This window comes from Plectropomus leopardus, chromosome 4 (genome assembly GCF_008729295.1).
Source record: "Plectropomus leopardus isolate mb chromosome 4, YSFRI_Pleo_2.0, whole genome shotgun sequence".
Lineage (NCBI taxonomy): Eukaryota > Metazoa > Chordata > Actinopteri > Perciformes > Serranidae > Plectropomus > Plectropomus leopardus.
This window is the reverse complement of record NC_056466.1, coordinates 33,050,517-33,074,632: the sequence shown is the minus strand read 5'-3', so window position 1 is coordinate 33,074,632 and position 24,116 is coordinate 33,050,517. Positions and strand designations below refer to the sequence as shown.

Below are 24,116 nucleotides of genomic sequence, written 5' to 3'. Positions count from 1 at the left end.
TTTTTGCTTTCTTGTCAGTCTTTTTTGGTAACAGATGGGATTTCTCTCTGGCAGACGGGGAGGGGACAGAAGGGGAACAGCCGTAAATCAGGGTTGTGGAGAGAAACGGGTGGTTTTATGAGAGTTTACAGACCTTCTTCACTTTTAATGAGAAAAGACAGCAATTCTCTTTTAGACAAAAGAAAGAGGGGAGGGGGTGGAAGATGAATGTGGCGGAGGCTAGGAGAGGAAGAGGAAGGGGAGAGGAAATGGGCAAGAAAATGGAATAAAGGAAAAGAGGTAAGTCAAGTGGGATTAGCGGAGGAACTGGAATGGCGAGAAACCTTGAGAGGGAAGGGCAGGAAGGAGGGATGAGAGGCCGATCAAACTGCTGGCAGGCGTCCACTTGGCGTATGAATCTAAAAGCAATCTGTCTCTGCCTGGCTCGGTCCAGGGTCTGGTAAACGTTGGTGGTTATACACAGCACACACGTAGAAACGAAAAAGAAGTGTTTGCAGCTGCTCCCTTCATTCTTGGTGGAACCAGACCCCCCAGCATACCTCACACCACACAGCACTAACAACATGCAGCAGCATACACTCAGTGAGCTGGTCAGTGGGTCAGGAGTCAGAGGTCACTGTCATGCTGCGACACATCCTAGATCTTATTACCAACCCTCCTAGTGTGTGTTTTTCTGTCTGTCTGTGTGTGTTGCTCTTAAGTGTGTGTCGTCTGTCTGTGTGTCAGTTTTTGCCTTGTGCATTTAACTGTTTACAAGTGGAAGCTTCACCCTCATATTTACTACTCGTGTGTGTGTTTGTGAATGAGTGCTTGTCTCTGTGTGTTGTCAGTGCCAGTGCTGCCCTGCCCACAGAGGGGCCCTGTAATTATGCCTAGACCCCCTCTTCCACAGCAGAGAGCTGCAGGGAGCCCTGCATGGCTGCAAAGGCCCAAAACAGGCACTATGCTCACTGTCACTCTGTCCAATTTGAGGCCAAATCCAGATGTGCGAAAGTTACAGTTTAAATGCATACTTGCTGCTGAGCTGTACCTCCACCCAAGTGTAAAAACTATACATTTTGCATTTGACATCTGTCCGCAGGAAAAAGAAATGTTATGGCAGCTTCAGTGCAGTCTCTTATTGTTTGGAGAGTGACACATTTGTATTGTTTTGGCTCAACTTCAGCACTTTGAACTGACAGATTGACTATAAGGTTAAAGTGATAACTTTAAAGATGAACTCCACTGATTCTATACGTCAGAGTGTGTTTACAGTTTTTGAGGAAGATTTCTGCATATGCAGCAGATTAATACCCTTGGTTGGGTTTGAAGAATTTTGAAAATGAAATGAAGTTTGAAAATTTGGGTATATGGATTTAGAAAGATAAGAGCCATCTGCTCCTCATCTTTGCTTCAGCCTCGTGACTCAGAACTGTCTGTGGTTAAGTTGCATTTTGGGTAATGTAAAACCGGAAGTGTTTTCTGTGGGTGAGTGACTGAGTGAGTGAGTGAGTGATCAAGCTATACCATTGGTCAAAGTGAGTGATGATCCAAGTGTATGTGTTTCCCCACTGGCTGTTGCTCTATTGAAAGGAGTAGGCACTAACAAAGCCGTTGACCCTGACATTACTGTCTTGCTGTATTCCTAATTTTTTTAAACCAGTGTCAGAATGATAGGATGGTGGAATTAGCAAGCTAATTTGCTAACTAGGAGTTGCTAAATGAGTCACAACATAGGAAAGTACATTGCCATTGTCAGATTAATAAACTGTCTTTGGCTTTGTTTAGCTGTTAAATGTCAGAACCTGTGCCACTACTGTAATGAGAAGAAAATGCAAAATAGATATCTATTGAATTGAAGGGAATATAAGTGTTACAATATCACAAGTGTTTTTGCTGCAAGCTATAGTTTACAGCTGAACTTGCTGTTATAGTAGCTGATGGCTACCAGCCTCCACCAGTGAAGCGGGGACATATATCACAGACTGGAGCTGAAGTTGTGTTTAATGATTAGTGGGTAAAACTCCAGAGAAAGCAGGTCCAGTCTGTTTACATGAATTTTGGAGCTAGACTGTAACAATGGGCCCAGTGCTGTAGGGTATAACAGCAAATGTCTGTGACAGAGTGTCGCCACTTCCTGTTTCAGATTAAAAGCCCACTAGTGGTTGTCCATTCACGGTCCATCAGTATACTATGTTTTGACCTAGTCTTGTTTCTCCTTTAAACTAAAATTTCACAATATTATAACAATGCAATGCTAAATTGGTGAACTTTTTCAAACTTTAATTTCAGGGTGTTATGTCCACAGTAACTTAAGAAATTAGTAGGGCGTCCAGTGGCTAAAGCAGGCACCCCATAAATGAAGGCAGTGTCTTTGCTGCAGCAGCCGTGGGTTCAATTCCCACTCTTGGCCCTTTGCGGCATGTCGTCCCCTCTCTCTCTCCATATTTCACACTATTGATCTGCCCTGTCCAATAAAGGCAAAAATGCAAAAAAAATTATCTTAAAAAAAAAATGCAAGTGCAAGTTAAACACATGCTCAGATAAAAGGAGGTTACTGTCTTGACTAGTTATCTGAAAAAAGCTCATTAGCTTTATCTGTATGTCTGGTATCAGTGGGGGACAGTGTGTAAAAAGCACTACAGATTCCTCCACTGTTTACTTAAAGTGATATTGAACACCCTTAAATCACCCTTAAATCACCCTTATCACCGGTGATGACTCTTGCACTAAGGGTAGGGTAGATCCCAATTACTCACACCACAATCATCCAACCTGTAATGCCAGGTCAGCAACAACATGTTATGGGAAATGATTCATACATTTTTCGTAGACACCCTCTATACGAATACAATCTCACACACAACACACACATGTCCCTAGGTATGCAGACTTGTTGCAGCAGGATTCAAGGAAACAAGCATGCCTTGTAATTTTAATCCTAGAATGCAGCATTTTTATAGCTGTGTTCTGAATCACTTTATCCATCATCCTTCTTCCTTTCTCTCTGTCCTTGGCAGGTTTTATACTTGAGCGCTGTGAGTTTTTATTTGCCTTTTTTTTTTTAAACATTTGTGCATTTTTCCGTCACTTAGGCCTTTTTACACCATCAGTGATTCCTAAAGACTTCTGACATGATATCTCTCTTGTAGCCACTGCTTAAACCATTAGAGAAAATGCATTTCAGTACACAGAGCTGGTTTGGGGTCGAAATTATACAGCTGCTCTTCAGATCGTTTACCTTTTTTACTACAGTCTGTGGAACACCTGGCGCTACCAGACAAACCGTATCTTGTATCTCTGTTATGTCAGTAAGTTTTGGCTCAGTATGGGGCTGCAAAAAATGATTATTGTCATTTTCGATTCATCTGTTGATTATTTTCTCAATTGATCATTGAGTTGTTTGGTTCTTAAAATGCCAAAAAATGTTGAAAAAGTGTTTCCCAAAGCTTGAGATGAAATTCCTCAAATGTTTTGTTTTGTCCACAACCCAACCATATTCTGTTTACTGTCGTAGATCAGTAAGAACCCCTGAAAACCCCTCAAAAATTGCACTTAGACACACCAGAGAGACAACAGCTAACAGGCAAGTAGCACACACACACTTTGCGCCTGTGTAAGAGGAAATAACTCCATAGCAGCAGGTGGCAGTAGACTGTAATCGTCATGAAAAAGGGAAGCTGGATTCAAGACGCTAAGTAGCTAGTTAGCACATTAAAAACAATACCCTTGTGTTTGTTGAAATAACAAAGAAGTTTTGATTTGATTTGAATCCCTGCAATTTTACATAATATAAAACGTTCATTTCGTTCTTGAGCCCTCTTGACATTGGTGGTTTGTTTACTTTCCTCACTTCTGTTTCTCTTTTTGTGCGCTGAGCTGAACTGCCAGTCAGAATGATTTCATTCACCGATGGGCTCTATCTCTGACCCTGATACAATATATACAATAGATTCAATGCTGAATCTGCTAAACTAGTATGAAAAAAGAAAAAAAGGCCAACTAGTGCCAATGTAGTGGGGCACTGCAAAAAATTAAAGTGACAGACGGTCACCGCCGGCCCAAAATTGATTGGCAGCCGACCGTCAGCTATCAAAGCCCCAAGAACCTGGAATCAGAGAAAAATAACTTAAACAGATTAATCAGTTATCAAACTAGTTTAATAGTTGGGAACCAGTTTGATGAATCATTGCAGCTAGGCTCTGTATCAGACTGCTGTTGTGACAGATCAAGTGTCCTTCAGTGTGTTGGATAGATTTACCAGTCAAGTGATTCAGCACTCATGCAAGTATGCACTATTCATAACTTTGAGTGGTTACATAAACCTGTAAAAAAAAAAAAAACAAGGTTATGTAAGCCTGGAGATTTATTGTATTTAAAATAGACATTTTTGCAAGTTTCTAAGACAAACAGTATGCATGTTGGTTGTTTTTTGCTCTTTAAGCCTTTTTAAATGTCTACATTCTGTCTGCATGACACAGGGCCTGATATTTCCAGTTGCCCTTGGGCTTGATGATGTTTTCCTAGAATTTCTGATATAATATTTACTTTTAGCGGCTTGCATCACTTGTGATCAACAATGGCTTATTCTGTATTCTGTATTTACTCAGTTTAGTTGTGAGATGATGCAAGAGGTTGATGAACTGCAGCCTACTACAAAAATATAGAGCCAAGCTAATTACATAACAACATTATTTCTGCCTTATTTTTTGAAGGTGACAAACTATAAGTCAATAACTCTCCTTCAGACAGTCAGGAGAGCAACAGCTCACACAAAGTACTGTAGCTGGCTTAATATATTTGGCTTTGAAGAGCTTTTCTTGCCATTCTTTTTCAATTCATGCATTGCATTTCAAATGCTTTTTTTTCATTTGAATCATAACAAACAGCACAGCTGCTCCAAGCTCTATGGCCTTCATGTATGTTGCAATATATGTAAAGGGCCAAATCATGTGGAAAACATGTCTTGTTTTTGTCAAAGACAGCTACACCAGCACAAGATGTCCTTGAAACTCTGCAGATGTCAGTTGTGTGTGTGCTGGTCAGTCTGTTCATGGACATTTAATGAAGTATTTCACTGCTGGCTAGATAATCTTTTAATAAAAAAAAAGACTGGGCTATCTGTGCAGTAGAAAGTAGGGGTGGGGGAAAAAATTGATTCACATAAGAATCTGGATTCTCGTTTTTAACGATACAGAATCGGTTCAAAAATCCTAAATATCAATTATAGACTATATTTACTAAATATAGTCTGTTCTTAATTCTCTAAAATGTTTATCATTTAGAAAAGTCATAATAATTTTGAGACCGTTTGTTGGATCGCCTTACTGTTTTCGCCAGTGAAAGCTGCAGTCTGTGCTGTGCAGATGGATGTTTCCGATGCATCTTAGCTCTTTTAGAAGCCTCAGTATCCAGCCTGGGAATTCAGATGTTTTTGCGGGACCTTGTTCAATAAATACATAATGATAGATCTGATATCGGGTGTCTTCCTTCCATATTTTATCCATATTTTGATGATTAAACTACATTAGCATCGATGCTAAACGCCATATTGGTTTCCCACGGTTCCATGGAGAGGTCAGAGGTTTGTTTCGGTCTTATCCACTAATCAGAAGACGATCTGACGCTTTGGCATACATAGGTGGATACAAACGTCATCTGGAGCAAACTGCACTGTGATCGGCCTAATCCTACTGTATCTATCCCTCTGTGTTATTGGTAGGGCCTCGTGCATTAGAATAAACTCTGGTAGCCCCTGTAATAATAATAATGAGACAAGGGTAAATCAGGAGACAGTCTAACAAGCAGTAGGGCCTCATATGGATGTAAATGTGAACTGTGTTCTCTGTAGGCAGAGCAGGAAGGACAATCAGGGCCCTCTCTGAAGTGTCAGGATTGTAATATGGCCCTCTGCATCATCACCAATAGGAGCTGCTTTGCAGAATGGCTAGAATAACTGCAAAAAAACGATGGGACTTTTTTTTTTAAAAGTGTGTCCATTTTTTGAACTATAATAATTACAATGTTTATATTTCACTTTCTGATTCACTTGGCAGAAAGGTTTTCTACAACAAAAAAAACCTCCATAATTTCAGACACATTTTGCTTTCATAACATAATATGCCACTGGCAAAACAGACTGGAGTAGATCCTGAAATCACACCTCCTATATTTTGATTCGGGAATCGATTTTGAATTGGAAGTCATTTTGAATCGAGAATCAATTTTGAATTGAATCGTGACCCCAAGAATCGAAATCGAATCAAATCGTTAGATACTGAAAGATTCACACCCCTAGTAGAAAGACATCAATACTTTTGAAATAAGAAGTGCTACTTGACCAGAGAAAATGGAGATAAGGGACTGCAACAATCGCTTTTTCTCAAGAGGTAGAAAACAGCTACCAAAATGCACTGCACCGCACCAGACCAACAAACGCTCCCACTGGTGGGTGACTTGCTGTGAATTCCAGTACATCCTAATACATAGTTTGTCAGATGCAGTATTCCAAAAATACCAGGATGTTCTACTACATCCAGTCAGATTTTGTAGCTTGTAAGCCAGCATGCTTTTCGGCTATTCTGACCCACAATCCTCTGCGCAGCGGCAGATTCATCACGTTTGATGTTAGTGTTTTCAAAGCTTAAGTTTTTCACAACACAGGAAACAATATTGCACCCACCCTCTGTTCACAAACTCTCGGATTACAACTTAACAGTGTACTGAAACATGTTTCTGAAAACACTTAGGCGGGGAAGTATTGCTTCAAGACTGAAAAAAATGAATGAAAATGTCCAAGGCTTATGATATGCTCATTAAAGGAAAAGAAAAAGAAAAAGAGAGAAAATAAAGACAAGAAAGAAGAAGCTTGTGTGTTTGAGTCCTTATGCTGCAAGTTTCTGTAAAATCTATCTGCAGTGTATTCTGTCATTATGCAGACACATGAGAGGAATTAGTGTAGGGTAAATCTCCAAATGGCTGCACTTAAAACAACGCGCTGATCAGACAGTTTGTTTTATGGCCAATAACACTGACTGCTGTTGCCATTTGAGGATTTGCATGATTACCAAATCCTGATGACAGTTTGATCATCAGGAGCTTCAATGTCTGAATAATCTTGCACTCATCAGCACACTTTTGCCTTTAATCCTTAAACTGTGGTGCACAGGATGGAGTTATTTTAATTTATTAGATCTTTAAATTATGTTAATTAACCCTTAGGGACTGTTTGGTGCATTTTATGCGCTTTTCATTCTTCATTTTGATCATTTTTGTCTGTTCATGCATATGGCATAAATTTTGGCAAGATTGTGTATTTTTGTTTAGTCTTGGAATTTTTAGCTCCTACAATAAGTCTAAAATACACTGTCAACAAAATTGTTACATTCATACTGTTAGGTGCAAAAAATGCGCAATTTAAAGCCATTTAACATGACATTTTTGATCCTATAGCCGCCAAAGCATAAACAATGCATTGTATTATTTCTGGGTATCATTCTGGGATTTTGGCTTTGGATTTGTGATTTTTTACTATTTTCTACCTGATGGTGTCATTTTTTGTTTTTACCATATTTGGTAAATGGAGAAAATACATGCTATTTTCTATAGGTGGACTGTCACAATAAATGTTGCTGCTAACCATTGACATATCCCAGGCTCAAATTTGAAAGACGTGACATGTAGTATATTAATAACAATTCATTTTTTTGTGGGTTTGTTTTTTATTTAAAACATAGTGGGATCATGACAAAAAACTGGTGTTTAAAGGGTTAAAATCCTGTAAACAAATAAATATTTGATATTTATGATTAGGACTGATGTCAGTTAAAAAATAAACTCAGTGAAAGTAGAAAATCATATTAAGGGGTTATGGAATTATCTCTTTGTGTGGTCAGTGTCAGCTGTTAGTAACTAAAAGATCCATATGACGGGATAACATTTCATCCAGCTGTTGCAACTTTATTCCTCAAAAATCATTCCAGGTGTTTTTCCAGCCCCTCTGCCAGGGATAAGTAGAATTTTATGGGCCTTTCTAACTATGCTTATTATTTTTCTCTCCACTACTCATGGCGGTTGTGTGTTGGTGAGAACTGTCCACAAGTCTTGACTGCATTATGTCGTAATGTGTTTGAGTGTGTGTGTTGTTGGAAAGCAGATCAGGAGGAGTTTACAAGTCTCTTGTGGCATTAAGTTTATGATGGTTCCAGTCAGAGAAGGGTTGGCAACACTGCACCAAAGAAAGAAATATGAGCTCCATACTAAATGAGCCTTATGTTCACACACACACACACACACACACACACACACACACACACACACACACACACACACACCTTGTGTATTAATGTTTGATCGAGGTTCTTGAATAATTGATAGGTCTTTATTATTTGTCCCTCTGGTGTCCTGCAGTCCTCTTTCTCTGCCTTCACCCCCTCCCTCTTTCTCGCTCTCATTAATCCTGTTTTATGTTTGTCTCTCCTTCAGGACACCGCTGCTTCAGTGAAGCCCTCCTGATTGGATGAAGAGAGAGCCACTGACTACCAGTATGGACGCGCTACATCCTGGAGTTTCCCACAATCCTTAGTTCTCACGTAAGTAGCAACTGTAAACAAGCTTCTTTCAAGTCGCTATGTTTTAAACATAAAAATAGACTCTTGTAAACCCTCTGAGCTCTCAGAAATGTTGTTCTTCCTGTCATAACTGCAAACATAGGCCTGGTCCTGCTTTCATCATTTACAAGCATTGCTTTGTGTTGTCCATAAATATGGGATGGTATTCAGACACAGTAATGGTATTTAGATCATTTTTAAGTACTTTTTAATTAAAAAACAAAAACAAAACTAAGCTTTGCTCTGATGCTAGGCGAAGTTAACAACAATAAATAAAACTGGATAACCATTCCTGGAAATATTTCACAGTAAAATTCTATGGGTCAACAGATTATCGGCCTGGAAGATTATCAGGGCTGATATCTGGCATTTTGCTGATTATCTGTATCAGCGTTTTATTTCGGTGATCGCCGATAAAATTCAATTCATTAAAAAGTGTGCACATTACACCCACCCAGTACCAGGGAAGGCAGTCTGCAATACATGCAAAGAAAGTGTCTGCATGGGAGGAACTTTTACTTTGTAAAATCTCAGGGAGCTATTTTTGTTCATTCATTTGTTTTATTTAAATTTTCACTTCATAAGAAAAAAAAAAGTTGCAGGGAACTTGATGATGATGTTGAAAGTTAAAGGTTTTTGTGTAGAAGTTTGTTATATTCCAAATTCCGAATTTCAACAAAGATATTTTCATTTTTAATATACAGTGGGTACGGAAAGTATTCAGACCCCCTTAAATTTTTCACTCTTTGTTATATTGCAGCCATTTGCTAAAATCATTTAAGTTCATTTTTTTCCTCATTAATGTACACACAGCACCCCATATTGACAGAAAAACACAGAATTGTTGACCTTTTTGAAGATTTATTAAAAAAGAAAAACTGAAATATCACATGGTCATAAGTATTCAGACCCTTTGCTCAGTATTTAGTAGAAGCACCCTTTTGAGCTAATACAGCCATGAGTCTTTTTGGGAATGATGCAACAAGTTTTTCACACCTGGATTTGGGGATCCTCTGCCATTCCTCCTTGCAGATCCTTCCAGTTCTGTCAGGTTGGATGGTGAACGTTGGTGGACAACCATTTTCAGGTCTCTCCAGAGATGCTCAATTGGGTTTAAGTCAGGGCTCTGGCTGGGCCATTCAAGAACAGTCACGGAGTTGTTGTGAAGCCACTCCTTCGTTATTTTAGCTGTGTGCTTTGGGTCATTGTCTTGTTGGATGGTGAACCTTCGGCCCAGTCTGAGGCCCTGAGCACTCTGGAGAAGGTTTTCGTCCAGGATATCCCTGTACTTGGCCGCATTCATCTTTCCTTTGATTGCAACCAGTCGTCCTGTCCCTGCAGCTGAAAAACACCCCCACAGCATGATGCTGCCACCACCATGCTTCACTGTGGGGACTGTATTGGACAGGTGATGAGCAGTGCCTGGTGTTCTCCACACATACCGCTTAGAATTACGGCCAAAAAGTTCTATCTTGGTCTCATCAGACCAGATAATCTTATTTCTCACCATCTTGGAGTCCTTCAGGTGTTTTTTTAGCAAACTCCATGCGGGCTTTCATGTGTCTTGCACTGAGGAGAGGCTTCAGTCGGGCCACTCTGCCATAAAGCCCCGACTGGTGGAGGGCTGCAGTGATGGTTGACTTTCTACAACTTTCTCCCATCTCCCGACTGCATCTCTGGAGCTCAGCCACAGTGATCTTTGGGTTCTTCTTTACCTCTCTCACCAAGGCTCTTCTCCCCCGACTGCTCAGTTTGGCCGGACGGCCAGCTCTAGGAAGGGTTCTGGTCGTCCCAAACGTCTTCCATTTAAGGATTATGGAGGCCACTGTGCTCTTGGGAACCTTAAATGCAGCAGAAATTTTTTTGTAACCTCGGCCAGATCTGTGCCTCGCCACAATTCTGTCTCTGAGCTCTTCAGGCAGGTCCTTTGACCTCATGATTCTCATTTGCTCTGACATGCACTGTGAGGTCTTATATAGACAGGTGTGTGGCTTTCCTAATCAAGTCCAAACAGTATAATAAAACACAGCTGGACTCCAGTGAAGGTGTAGAACCATCTCAAGGATGATCAGAGGAAATGGACAGCACCTGAGTTAAATATATGAGTGTCACAGCAAAGGGTCTGAATACTTATGACCATGTGATTTTTCAGTGTTTCTTTTTTAATAAATCTGCAAAAATGTCAACAATTCTGTGTTTTTCTGTCAATATGGGGTGCTGTGTGTACATTAATGAGGAAAAAAATTAACTTAAATGATTTTAGCAAATGGCTGCAATATAACAAAGAGTGAAAAATTTAAGGGGGTCTGAATACTTTCTGTACCCACTGTAAATGCATATCAGTTTCAAATATCAGCTCAGTCTCATTAAGTACTAATTATCTGTATTGGTATTGGCCCTGAAAAACTAATATTGGTCGACCCCTAATCAATTCTCTTTTACTTTGAAGCAGCTAAGGGCTGTTTCACACCTACCTCATCTGATGTGGACTTTTTAGTTTGATCCCAACCAAAAGTGCAGGTGTGAAACTTTCTCACACCATGATCTGCATCAAACAGCCTCACAGTGGTTGGACAAAAAGAGGTAGTGTTTGTTTGGATCAAACTGAATCATGGTTTGGTTTGTTTCTGGTGCAAAAACATTTTTTTTTTAAATTCTTTTGATGGTTTAGACTTTCAGACTAATCGCAGGTTTTGACAGATTCTTGTCGTGTGTAAACAGTACAGTAGCACCTCAGTGTGTATTATGTATATGTGGTTTAGCGACAGAGTGAGTGATGGTGGCTGTGCTCAGAGCAGACAGATACTGGCGATCAGAGCAGAAACTTTCAGTTTCAGTCCTTGATTGTACAATGTAGGTTTTACTTTGTCCATAAGCCACCCAACTTAACAAAGCGAACTACAGTAGCACATGGGGAGAGGCAGAGATGACTTAATAAAGTGTCAGCTGGAAAAACTCACAAAAATTGCCACACTTTTCTATATTTTCCAATATGCTGAGAGAAAATACAAGAAGACGAGAGAGCTCGTCTACAAACTAATCAATGTCAAGTGTTAGGAGATGCAGCTGACAGTTGATGACAGAATGTAGGTATGTTATGTAAACTTTTGTTTGTTTTGTTTTTTGTTTAGATTTTTTTGGGTCATTTAGCCTTAAATTGATAGGACAGACAAAGCATGAAAGGGGGAGAGAGAGGGGGGGTGACATGCTGGGCGCCCACGTAATGTGAAGCCAAAAGTAACTAGATCAAATGTATACAATTAGTAAAAAATACCATCCTTGGTTCGCACTTGTGCGAAAAGGCCCGTGAGCAGAGTTTTCCCTAAATCAAAAATATCTGCCACCACAAATAGATTTTCTAATTTTGGAGCTGGACCATTCATTACATGAAGAGTTCCATCTGCACTACGTTAACGGACCTTGCAAATTTAGAGAGGGGATACAAAATGATCCAAAGGGACACACAAATATTTAGAAGAAAAAAACAAAAAACGAAAGTTTGCTTTTGTCGTTCCCCTGAAACACATAATATCATATCCAGGTAGGCAACACATTTCTGTGTGACATGAGCTCTCCAAGTATTTGGTTCCACCTTAGCTTCAGTGTTAAACTGGAAAGACAATGTAAATATATACAAAATAGAAAAAAATACTCTGGAAATCTGCCTAAGACATGAATAACACTGTCCTCTGTACATTCAGTGGCTGATCATGAGGTTTAGTCGATGTGAACAACACGAGGAACAATTCCTCAGCAAACAGACCTCATGAATTCATTACTTCTCTGTTTATGATCCCTGAATGCCCCTTTTATCATTTCCATCATTTCAGTGGTGCTTGGAGTCCCTTCACTGCCTCAGTGTTATGTTGTCTCCATAGAAACCAGCTGTAGTCGGTTCTACACGGATGAATGTGGTCTCCGAGGGCAACCCAAGAAATTTTTTAGGATTCTTTGCATTCTTCTGCTGATCATTCTTTTTCTTTTTTTTTCTTCCTCTGTGGTGTTCAGATCTGCAGCTGAGTCTACTGAACCCTGAACCGTGACCAGCGCTGGTCTGTGACTGACCTCCTGTCAGGTACAACATACACACACACACACACATGCGCGCTTTCCCACATGCTGTGTTTAGCACTCAGTTGGAATGAAGACCTTTATAATCACACCTCTTCACGCTGAGTGTTTCTCCATCCTTGCCCTGCTGGGATATCTCTCAGGAATGTAAAGGATAAATCTGGCAGCAATCTGTGTTTTTGTTCATGTCAACAAATCCTGTAAAAAGGCCAAAAGCAGCCCCGTGTTAGTCCTTCTCAATACATTCTAGCTTCTCAGCCCTGTCTGTGGTTTTCCTAGAACAGCTGGGCACTGCAGTCTTAGCAAAGTTTGCAAAGCGGACTTATTCATGTATTTGTTGGCGCTATTTTAAGCTGTGGATTTGGTGCATTAGTCAATATTTACAGCACCAGAACCTACATCAGGCTTTGGTTACACAGCCAACAATAGATGTTAGTTGTTCTGGTCTTTTAATGGGAACAAAAAAATAAATGAATAGAATTTCACAAGACCTTTTAAGGATGTTTCAATGAATGCAGTAGACTTGAGTTGACCTCTGTTAGCATAAAGCTCTGGTGTGATTAATTACAGTTCTATGTTTGTGCAAACCCAACCAAAAGAAAATCAGCCCCAGGCTGCATCATTTTTGATCTACTGTTGCAGCATTTTTTTTCAATTAAGTTTAGATATTATTAGTAAACACCATTTCTCAGGCTTTTGCACCTTTTAATGATTGTAAACTTGGCCTCATGACAGAAAAATATCCTAACTGCTTGTGCTATCTTAGCTTTAGTTTCAGAAAAAGGATAAATCTTCTCATAAGCTAAGTAAGTTCCTGAAGTCATGTCCGTTTTATTCTATTTCAGACCTCCTTTCTTATTTGAACTTACAGCTGAAAGTTTGACTCTTCAGTAGGCACTCATCCTGTCAGGTCTGTACCTTTGATAACAATGTACAGACACACAGACTGCATGTATCTTTGATTAGAAAATACTGGCAGGCTACTTGAGATTGACAAGCCATAATATCAACAGCTACCACTTGTGACTGGCCCGCGAGCTTGCTGTTATTTTCTTTTTACCCTGTGAAACCTGGATTGACATAAGTGTTGTTTTCACTGGGTGGTTCATTAAAGTTGAAAACATGGAGGGAAAAAGGCTATTACCAACTTGGCAAGAAATGTACAACAAATTGCAAGAAATTAGTAAAAGATAAAAAAGAAAAATAGGGGGGGGGGGGGGGGGTTATTAGAAAAATTAAATAAAGAAATTATATACAATAAATATTTTTTCAGCACTTTTTTTTTTACATTTTCTTGTTTGTTACCTTTTTTCCCCTTATGTTCAGGTAATTTTCCTGAATTTCTTTGCAAATTTTTGGGCCATATCTTGTTAAGTTCTCCCCAAAATAAAATCACTGTCAATCAATCTGTCATTTATTATAACTACAGACAAGCATTTAACTTTAACTATGAAGAGTTGGAGGCACTAATCCTATTGGTGTGGGAGAGGAAACCTTTTCTCGAAGTTTTCCTCTCAATTTCTGTCATGTTTAGCTTTATATTTATCGTCTTAGTCAAAAATGTGATGTTCATGTTGTTCCCTGTTTTTACATTCATTGCCATACAGACCTAACAACAGCACTGCCGCTGTATTTGGCAGTTATTTTGAATTTAAGACATGGTCAATACTATTGTAAGTTAGGATTTCTATATTGGAAAACCTCTACAGTTGTGTAATACGTCCCGCTCTTGAACACAGACTCCCTAACTCTAACTGTGATGCAGTGCTCCATAGACTCTGATGCAATCATTTCAGGTTTTCATGCTGGTTTTGTGGATTTAGAGCTAGTCGTGTTGAATGAGTGGCCTGGAGCTCATGTTATAGTGATACTCGTTACCTGAAGAGGTTGGAAGGAGATGCATGTTAAACATTTTATGTTGTTGGCTCTCATATGCTATGGTAGCAACTGAATAAAGACCTACCCTACTTTATAGAAACAGTGTTGCTCCCACAATCATTAGTTGCTCCTTAATTTCATTGTCTTCAGTCTCGATTGCCAGGTGATGTGGTGGTTCACTTTTACACTGCGAACCAAAGGCTCAGGCTTCCAGCTTTATCTTTTTGACCTGCTTTCGCTGCTGAGCGGGTTTGACATCCTGGATAGTGGATACATCCTTCAAACACAAATTGCACACCCTTCTGTCTTCTCTCTCTGAAATCTCTTTATCCCTTCTCCAAAAACAGGGAGTGCAGTTAGTTACAGTGGGCTCCATGTTAACTCTTGACAGCTTGACAGATCATCACAAAGGTTAATTAGGAAACATGTTTTTGTAATACCAAAAATCTTAAATGTCATCCTAAATTGAAAGAAAACAGGATTTCACTTATAAAGTTTCTGTAATGAGGCTCCTGTTCTATAATTCTCTCCACACAGTGAGCCAGTAATGGATATTTGCAGACTCACATACAGTATATTTAACCCTTAGGGCCCGCTGTTATATTACACACACTCATATCGCTCTGCACACAAAATGCACTTTTCAGAATCAAGCTTGAAAAAATCTGATACATTAATGTTATTTTCTAATTCAATTTAGTTAATTTTCAGAAATGAACCTTTTGAATGCTAGGTTTTAAGCATGATGCAATGATGTATTTAGATAAAAAAACACAAAAATGAATTGATATATTACATGCTCCCTAGGGGTTTAACATCTGTTAATAGTCCATTTGACCCCATAGCAGTTCTTTATTGTTTATTTTTAACTTAACATAATGTATTTATGTTTTCGACATTGTCTTTTCTCCACAGCACTTGTCTTTTCTCCACAGCATTTGTCTTTTCTCCGCAGCACTTCTCTTTTCTCCACAGCATTTGTCTTTTCTCCGCAGCACTTCTCTTTTCTCCACAGCATTTGTCTTTTCTCCACAGCACTTGTCTTTTGCATGATAATCCAAGAATAGCTGTTGTGATGCAAATAGCAGGAGTAAGTAAGCAACGAGAGACGTGGATTCATGTGTATTCACTTCCTGTTCTCCCTCTCCTCCTCTTTCAGCTGATCTGTCTTGTGCCACGATGATGTCAGTAGACGTGACCAATCGTAACGGCCCCACTGCCTCGCCTCCCACCTCCCTCAGCCTCCGTTCCTCACACAACCAGCTGCTGAGCAGCGATGTCATCAAACAGGGCTCCGCCACGCCTCCCAAGTGTCGCAAAAAGTATGCACTCACCAGTATCCAGGCCGCCATGGGCCTCGGAGAAGCAGCGCCATCTTCATCATCCCCGTCATCCCCGTCACAGTCCTTAACCCCCAACAATCCCAAACTAGCCAAGAACGGAGTGAACCAGCTCCGTAAAGCCGGTCAGGACCACAACAAAAACACAACGGGGCCTGAGCTGACGGACCTGGAGTCAGAAGCAGACGACCTCAATGTCAACACAGCTGTGGAGGACGACAGTCACACTCTCACCAATAACGACCGGGAGGATGATGTCACTGAGCGAGACGTCGAACTGCACTCAGACTCAAATGCAGACGCACAGCCTGAGCAAGAACCGGAGACAGACACAGACTGCAACATTAACACCACTGCGGAGCTCAAACTGAATGGTAACGAGACAGATTTGGGTTTTGACTTGAACATTGAGGCGGAGGAGAGTGACGACATCAGCATTCTGTCTGAGAAGGAAATGATGTCAAAGATGAAGATAGAGGAAGACGGAGATGAGGTGGTGGAGGAGGAGCAGGAGGACGAGGAGAAGAAGCCTTTACTGATGATAAAAAGTGAGTCTCCTGTGAAGAACCACAAAGTTCCCGCAGGCCTGGAGCTCATCTCTGACCTCCACTCCAACCTCAAGCTCCTCAAATCAAGCAAGGACTCTCCGGTGCCGCCTCCTCCCTCTCCGCCTAAGCAAGCCAGCCCAGAGGACACACCCCTGCTCTCTGTGGCCTCCTGCTCCTCGTCCTCCTCCTCCTCCCCAGAGACCAAGAAGGACAGACGGACTGGGGCAAAGACAGACTGTGCTTTGAACCGCATCCAGAATCTGAACCCCAGTGATGAGGAGTTGAGTTGGACAACGCTGTCCCAGGAGAGCAACTCCCCAGAGGAGACAGGTACACATTGACACACACAACACGTGCTGCTAAAGTCAGCTTCACAGACGCTGTCATGCACTGATGTTTGGCGTCTGAGTGTGTCAGCTAGCATATGTGTGTTTTTCTCCTGTGGTGGTTTCACCGTCCTCACTGCTGATGACATGTTTCCATTTATGGTGACCAAGAATGTGTGTGTGTGTGTGTGTGTGTGTGCGTGTGCGCGCGTGTGCGCGTGTGCAGACACTGCTGGAAAAGACTAACAAACAGTCCAGCCTCCAGTAAATCTCCCAGAATCCCTCTGGGACAGGAAGTGCCCTTGTAACCTCATGGGTGGTTAGCAGGCTAGATCAGCTGCGTCCTGTTTCGTGCTGTGTCCTAAGTGTGCGTGAGAAGGGCTCGCAGCCGAATCAGGAGTTAATTCAAAATCTGTAGCTGCCATTATCGCTCTCTTTCCCTTTGTCTTTGATTTTTTTCCACTAGAGTGGACACTGGGGAGAACTGATTTAGCTCTTTTTAATCCTCAAGATTTTCCCTTTTTACTTTTGTTTTTCCTCATTCTTTTTCTGAGAATATAAACATTTGGATCTGCGGATATTAACGAAGGAAACAGTTTGGACACACTCATACACAGACAGTATTACAGCTGAGCATTTCCATATGTACCTGTAGCTGCTGGTGCCATCAGAAAAGCTTTAGTTTTATCCCACTTTAATCCATCTTGGTGCAACATGCAGACTGACAGTTGGTCCACGTTTCTTGTTCATATGATATTCATGGTTCCCACAGTCAAGGAAAACCTGGAAAACAATGAAAATGAGATTTAACAAATTCCTTTTCCAGGCCTGGAAAAGTCATGGGATTTGTAAAATTCCTTGAGTTTTAGAGTAGTCATGGAATTTTGTGTTGTTTAATGAAATTAATAGTTACAGTAATCTTCCGGGGATAACCTTCCACGTAATGTGACATAATGTCGATTTATTTTCTGTAAATTATCTGTTGACACAGGTTACATGCATGTGTGATGTACAGTGGCAGTTATGGGAGGCAAGGCTCTCCTGTGTGTGTGTGTGTGTGTGTGTGTGTGTGTGTGTTTTTGTTTGTTTGTTTGTTTGTTTGTTTGTTTGTTTTGTTTGCGTAAAACTACTGTGACTGGGCCACCAAGTGCCACAGACACAGTGACCCGCATGCTTTTATTATGGGCTCTTATGGAAAACTTCTAAGATTTTGTCCATTAAAATGTGTGGGAACCCTGGATATTCTAACCAGCCCATTTTGACGGACATGCAATGAGTATGTCAATGTTTACATGCACACTATTATAACACATTTCTATTTGGAAAGAGGAACACTCCTACTCATAAACATTCTGAAATACTTGGATAACAAAATGTTTTTGGATATGCACAAATATCGCAACGCTGACTCTTTAAGAGTTGGTTAAAGGAATCAGAGAGGGAGGCTGCGTTCATGTGATCGAGTCCAGTCTGCCACTGGTGTAAAACTTCCTAAGTGGAAGTTTGACATGATAAACAACATGTTGAAACATGTTAATCGGAGTGCGCTCATCTCCATGTACACGGGAATATGAGTGAAATAATCATTTTCATTAGCCGTGTAAACAGCTCATTGGAAACATGTTCTTTTTTTCTTTTTTTTTTTTTTTAATAAAGGCAAAAACTGGAATATTTTGTGTGTGGACTCCAGCCTGTCCCTATACCTGCGTCTAAGGTCTCTTGATCTTGAGAAAATACTGATGTATAATAACGCCCCTTAGAACTTACTTAAAGATAAACTCTGCAGGAATAGTCCATTAAAATGTACTAATAAAACATTCTAACCCCTCCTTGATACACTGCTTTTACATACTCTGCAAGCCACTCTACTATTGTAGAACGTTTGTTGTAATGGAAAAGATACTTAGGAAGCTGAGCTAACCACCAGCACCTACTGCGCCGCTCTTTATCCCCATCCTCTTCTTCAAAACTTTTCAGCAAAAAAGAAAGTAAAACCCAGATTCCCGCCAGTTTTGGAACAAGCCATGTCTGCTTTGTGTTTTGCCTCACTTTTTGTTTTGTCTGTGAGTCCACAATTTCTGTAGCTTCCTCTTGGATGCATCTTGCCTCTACTTACTTTTTATAATGTCTCGACATCACCTGTGTTCTGTTAAGGCCCATAAACGTCTCGACTACATCAAAATAATAAGAAAAAGAAAACCTGCATGAGTCTGTATGTTGATGAAAATCCTGCGCAATATATCCAAGTTATTACTAGAAATTGCTTGACAGTCCAAAACCTAAATATATTCAGTTTACTGTCACATAAAACAGAGAAAAGCTGCAATTCCTCATGAATTAGAAGCTAGAACGAGGGAACTTTTGGCTTTGTTGCCTTAAAACAATTAATTGTCAAAGCAGCTGCCTGTTATTCTTCTGTCAATCCAGCCTTTTAATCAACTTTATTGTAAAATGTGGTGGTTGTACAGTTGTTGGGAATCTGTCCTGTCTTTTCTGAGAATGCAGAAATGCTTTAATATTATTGAATGTACATTCATCAGCTTCATCACCTTGCATTGAGGGTGAATATACTTGTTTATTCCCCTACCATTTGATACAGTACATAGAGTAAGGTAGAACTTGGGGGTGAATTTAGTAACTGAAGTTCATTCCTCTGAGTCATCACCTCCTGTTGTGGGCCTCTACTTTCTTAAACTTGCTTGTTGCCTACCTCTGCAGACAGGCTGTTAAAGTCTTTGTTTTTCTTTGTCAGCATTATGTAAAAATCTGGATGTTCACTTTAATTGGGCCCTTAAAACTCTGAACCTTGTGCTTTGTTGTAAGACATATGAAACACATCCATCTCCTCTAAAGCAGCAGCCCCCGACCTCTGACATGAGCTCAGCCGTAAACCATCCTCTCCCTCTGTGAGACTTGCTCTGCTCTGAGCTGTTGAGCCTTGAATTGCTGCTTTTTTTCCTCCCAGAGTGCCTCTCCTCCAGCTCTCTGATGACTCACTGTCCCTTTCAAATCGAAGGCACTGAGCATCTGTGTATTTCATCTCTCTGCAAGGATGATTACGAGCAGCTTGTCCATAATTTGACAGAATTTACTTTCCATGTGTTTTCTTGTCCTGATTTCTTCGTCTTATCTAAAACGATATTCTAAAGTGATAATTCTCTCATCGGAGAGCTACATGTTTTTTTTTAATGTAGATCAGTGTGCATATTGACGAGCCGAGGAAGGGGGGCAAAAAGTAAACGTTAGCGGCAGTGCAATCTTTAGTTAAGACTTATAGTTCTCTGGGGATTTGCTGAAGAGTCACTAATCATGATTCTGGCATCATTCATGTTGAATTTATCAATATCTAATGCGCCATCATCCATACTGCTCTGCTGTCCCCTCTCTCTCACTATTGACAAAGCCGTGTTGTTTTCCCATGTGTGTGTCAGATTCCTCTGTGGATGTTGCGGGTTAGAGGGCCAATACGACACTGCTTTCACACAGAGGAGCCAAAACACACACACACACGCACATGCAAACACACACTGAATTGAGAGACATTATTAAAAGGGGTCCTTTGCATTCTCACACATCAACATGCATTGTAACACTTACAAGGAAACATGTTGAGTGCAGCACAGCAACATGTGAAAGTCTGTTGAGATGTTGAGCTACTTTTTCTCTCTGTGACCCACTTACTCAAAATCTTTCCACCCTCAGCAGATCATGGTCCTCCTCTTTGCTATTTTGTTATGCTTCTCCGCCAGCAATAGCATGTTTTTGCCTTGTCTGTACATCTGTTTGTACATTTGTCCGTCCGTATGTCCGTCCTGTTCTTGTGAACACTGTATCTTAAGAAGGCCTTGTGGGAATTTCTTCAAATTTGGCACAAACATCCACTTGGATTAAACGATGGTTAGATCTTGATGTTCATAGGTCAAAGGTATATGTCACTGTGGCCTCATTTGTCTCATTCTTGTGAATACAGTATTTCAAGTACACCTTGAGGGGATTTCTTCAAATTTGGCACAAATGTTTACTTTGACTCAAACATTAACTGATTAGTGGTCATAGGTCAAAGGTTAAGGTCACTGTGTCCTTGTCTGTGTAATTCTTGTGAATGAACTGTTTTCACAATGCCTCCAGTGAATTTCTTCAAATTTTGCACAGAAGTCCATTTGGTCTCAATGATGAACTGAGTAGATTTTAGTGGCCAACGGTCAAAGGATGACGTCACTGTGACCTTGTTTGTGTAATTCTTGTTAACGCAACATCTTCAAATATGCCTTGAGGGAATTTCTTCAAATTTGGCACAAACATCCACTTGCACTGAAGAATGAACTTATTAGAACTTATTAGGTTAATGTGACCTTACATCACTCTCATTCTCTTGAATATGATATCTCAAGAGCTCCTCGAGGGAGTTCCTCAGATTTGACACAAATGTCCATTAGGACTATACAATGAATTGAATTTGGTGGACCAAGGTCACAAAACATCTTTTTTGGCCATAACTGAAGAATTTACATGCTGATTTTGACAGAATTTCACACAAATGTCTAATAGGATAGAGTGATGATGTGATGACATATATGACTTAAATACAAAAGGTCAAAGGTCAACTTTACTGTAACATCCTAACATTTTTCAAAAACACTTTTCTGACCATTACTCAACGCCATAACTCAAGACCAGAGGAGGAGACAATAGGTCAGCATTGTGGCACTAATTTAGGGTGTCCACCTTGAAATGGTGTTGATTGTATGGATCGGCTGTGCTGCCAGGTTGAAGATTTGTTTGAAGTGTCCGTGTTTCCACAGACACGGATGTAAACTGGAGGTGTAATTGACTGATGTGTGAAGGCATACCACGTGAGGCGATAATTCTAGTTTTCTCTCCTCATCAGCTCTACTGTATGTCATCCTGCCTGTCCTTCTGTGCACCTCCACTGGCTATGATACTGACTGAAAGATGATCTGGGGGTTGCCAGGACAACCAAGAGAGGCTAAAGGCAACGTGGAAAAGGGGGGGGTAAAATGATAGACATTTGATAAGGATGCCATATTTTGAGTGTCTTTCCATGTTGCCTGTGTGTATGTTTGTGTTAGGACAGGAAAGGGAGGGCAGGCTTATTTGAGCTGTTGATGTAGCTGATGCTCCAGATAGAGGAAGGAGAGACAACAAACATAGCTCAGCTGCGGGGGACACACAACCTCCATCTCTCCCTCTCCCTCTCCCTCCCTGTCTCTCTCGCTCTCTCGCTCTCTCTGTTCATGCTCTCACTCCCCCTCCATTCACTCTTTTCTCCCTCTCTTTTCACATCATGCTCTCCCTGCCTCTCTGCCTCCCCTCTCTTGCAGTGTCCCCCCCCTTCTCCTCCGTCCTCTCTCTCTTTCTATCCCTGTCTGGGGTTCTCTGTTTGGTTACAGCACTGGCTTTTGCTGTATGAGAGGCAGCTAGCTAACTATGATGCTGGGGAAAGACTACATGCTGGCCATTGTGATTGTCAATTACGAGGGTAGGTGCATCTGTCGGGAGGAAACTACAGTGTGGGGTTAGAGTTTGAATGCTGTGTGTGTGTGTGTGTGTGTGTCCGTGTGCGCGAGCATAAGCATGGGTATATGTGCCAACACAGGGGTGAAGTTTATTGCTGTGGTGGTATTATGCTTTAAATATCTGCCACACCAGTCTGTGCATGCTGTGTGTGTGTGTGTGTTGTCGTTTGACAGAGCATGTGTGTGTGTTTTGCTCCAGAAGCTCACCGCTCCCCCACCTCCTCCGCTCAACTCTGCTCTGGCATGGAGCTGCATGCTAACCAAGGCTATCAGGGGCTAACTGCTACGTAGCAACACCGTGGCCCATTTCCACGAGCTGCGTACGTGCACGCCTGTCTCCTAGCCTCTGTGTTAGCATGCTAAAGCTTCCCCCCTCTAATTCCACACTTGTCATGGTGCTCGCAGAGGGGGACACTGCCAACTTTGAGGCACGATATTCCACTCGAGCCAAGCCAGGCACTAAAACAGCCAGATATCTCTCTCTCTCTCTCTCCCTCTTTTTCTTTTTCTTTCTCTCTTTCTTCTTGTGTACGTTTATGCTTTAATCCACATCCAGCAGTCTGTTCATCTCATACAGGCACCCATTCTCTGAGTCACCATCTCTTCTTTCACTTAAAGCAGCCACAGACTCTCAGGTCCTCTCTGTTGTAGTTTTTTATTTGCTCTGACCTAATTTTTTGCTCATGAAAGACTGCAACTCCCAGGAGGCTCTGCTTCACAGCTCCTTGCTCTAAAGCACACTCTTAAGCCCCGAGGGGATGTCTTCTTCTGCCAAGAACCTTTGTGCACATTTTGCTAAGCTTTGTCAGTGATTTGTGTTTTATTTAATAAAACAAAGTCTTAATAATAGTGTGTGTGTGTGTGTGTGTGTGTGTGTGTGTCTGTGTGTGTGTGCGTGCGTGCCTGATTTCCATCTCAATCTGGACCAACCCAGTCGTCATGATGACATATGGCCTGCCGTCGTGGCGACAGGCCCATGGGCTGTGTTTCATCAGCATGGTCAGCAGTCTGAGGACTTTTTGTGCAATCACATACATAGACACACGCAACTTCACATGCACGTACTCACACATCACACAACGATGGGCACACACACACACGGCACCTGCTGACCAGTCCTTCAGAACCTATATCACCTTTATGAGTTGCTACACCACCTAATGCAGTCTCGGATCATCTTTACTACCTCTGCCACTATATCAAGTTCACACACAAAGATGCCATTAATACTTGTGTGTGTGCGTGTGCGTGTGCGTCTGTGTGAGTGTGTGTGTGTGTGTGTGTGTGTGTGTGTGTGTGTGTGTGTGTGTGTGTCTGTGTGCGCTTCAGCTGGCCTGAGGAAACTGCAACCTTCAGATGAGATGACATGTAGTACAGGAGTAACAGAAGACACAGTGATATAAAGCTGCATTTACACTGCGTCTGCTACAGCATGGCTCAGCTCAATTCACTTTGACTTGTTATTTTTTGTATTTTTTTAAAAGGCAGCCTGCAGAAGCTCACTGTGGTCACTTGACGAAGTGCAAACATTCTTATGATTGTTTGTTGAAGAAAGCGTCAAGTGAGAGCTGGAGGTAGCAATGCATGTTGTGTCGCAGTAGCCCCTTTTACATAAAGATCACGCTATAGAGCTGCTAAGAAGTCCCTTATTTATGCAGCTTTTGAATTTTTACATAGAATTCAAAAATGGCAACATCAGCTGTCATATAACAGAGAAGGTAAATGATTGTGATTGACATGTTATGCCTTTGTTATTGTTTAGAAAGTGCTGACGACACATATATTATATTATTATATGTCACGCCAGAGGTGGACGCTCGTTTGTGTG

General features: G+C 41.1%; 1 protein-coding gene across 5 annotated transcripts in view; it reads left to right on the top strand.

Moving 5' to 3' along the window:
• apbb2b (amyloid beta (A4) precursor protein-binding, family B, member 2b) overlaps window positions 1-24,116 on the top strand; it is a 78,842-nt gene that overhangs the window by 15,822 nt on the left and 38,904 nt on the right. For all 5 annotated transcript variants that reach the window (XM_042484920.1, XM_042484923.1, XM_042484919.1 and 2 more), the window contains exons 2-4: window positions 8,464-8,570; window positions 12,597-12,663; window positions 15,697-16,755. In XM_042484920.1, coding sequence (XP_042340854.1) covers window positions 15,717-16,755 — 1,039 coding nt within the window. In that variant the 5' untranslated portion in view covers window positions 8,464-8,570; window positions 12,597-12,663; window positions 15,697-15,716. The remainder of the gene's footprint in view (window positions 1-8,463; window positions 8,571-12,596; window positions 12,664-15,696; window positions 16,756-24,116) is intronic.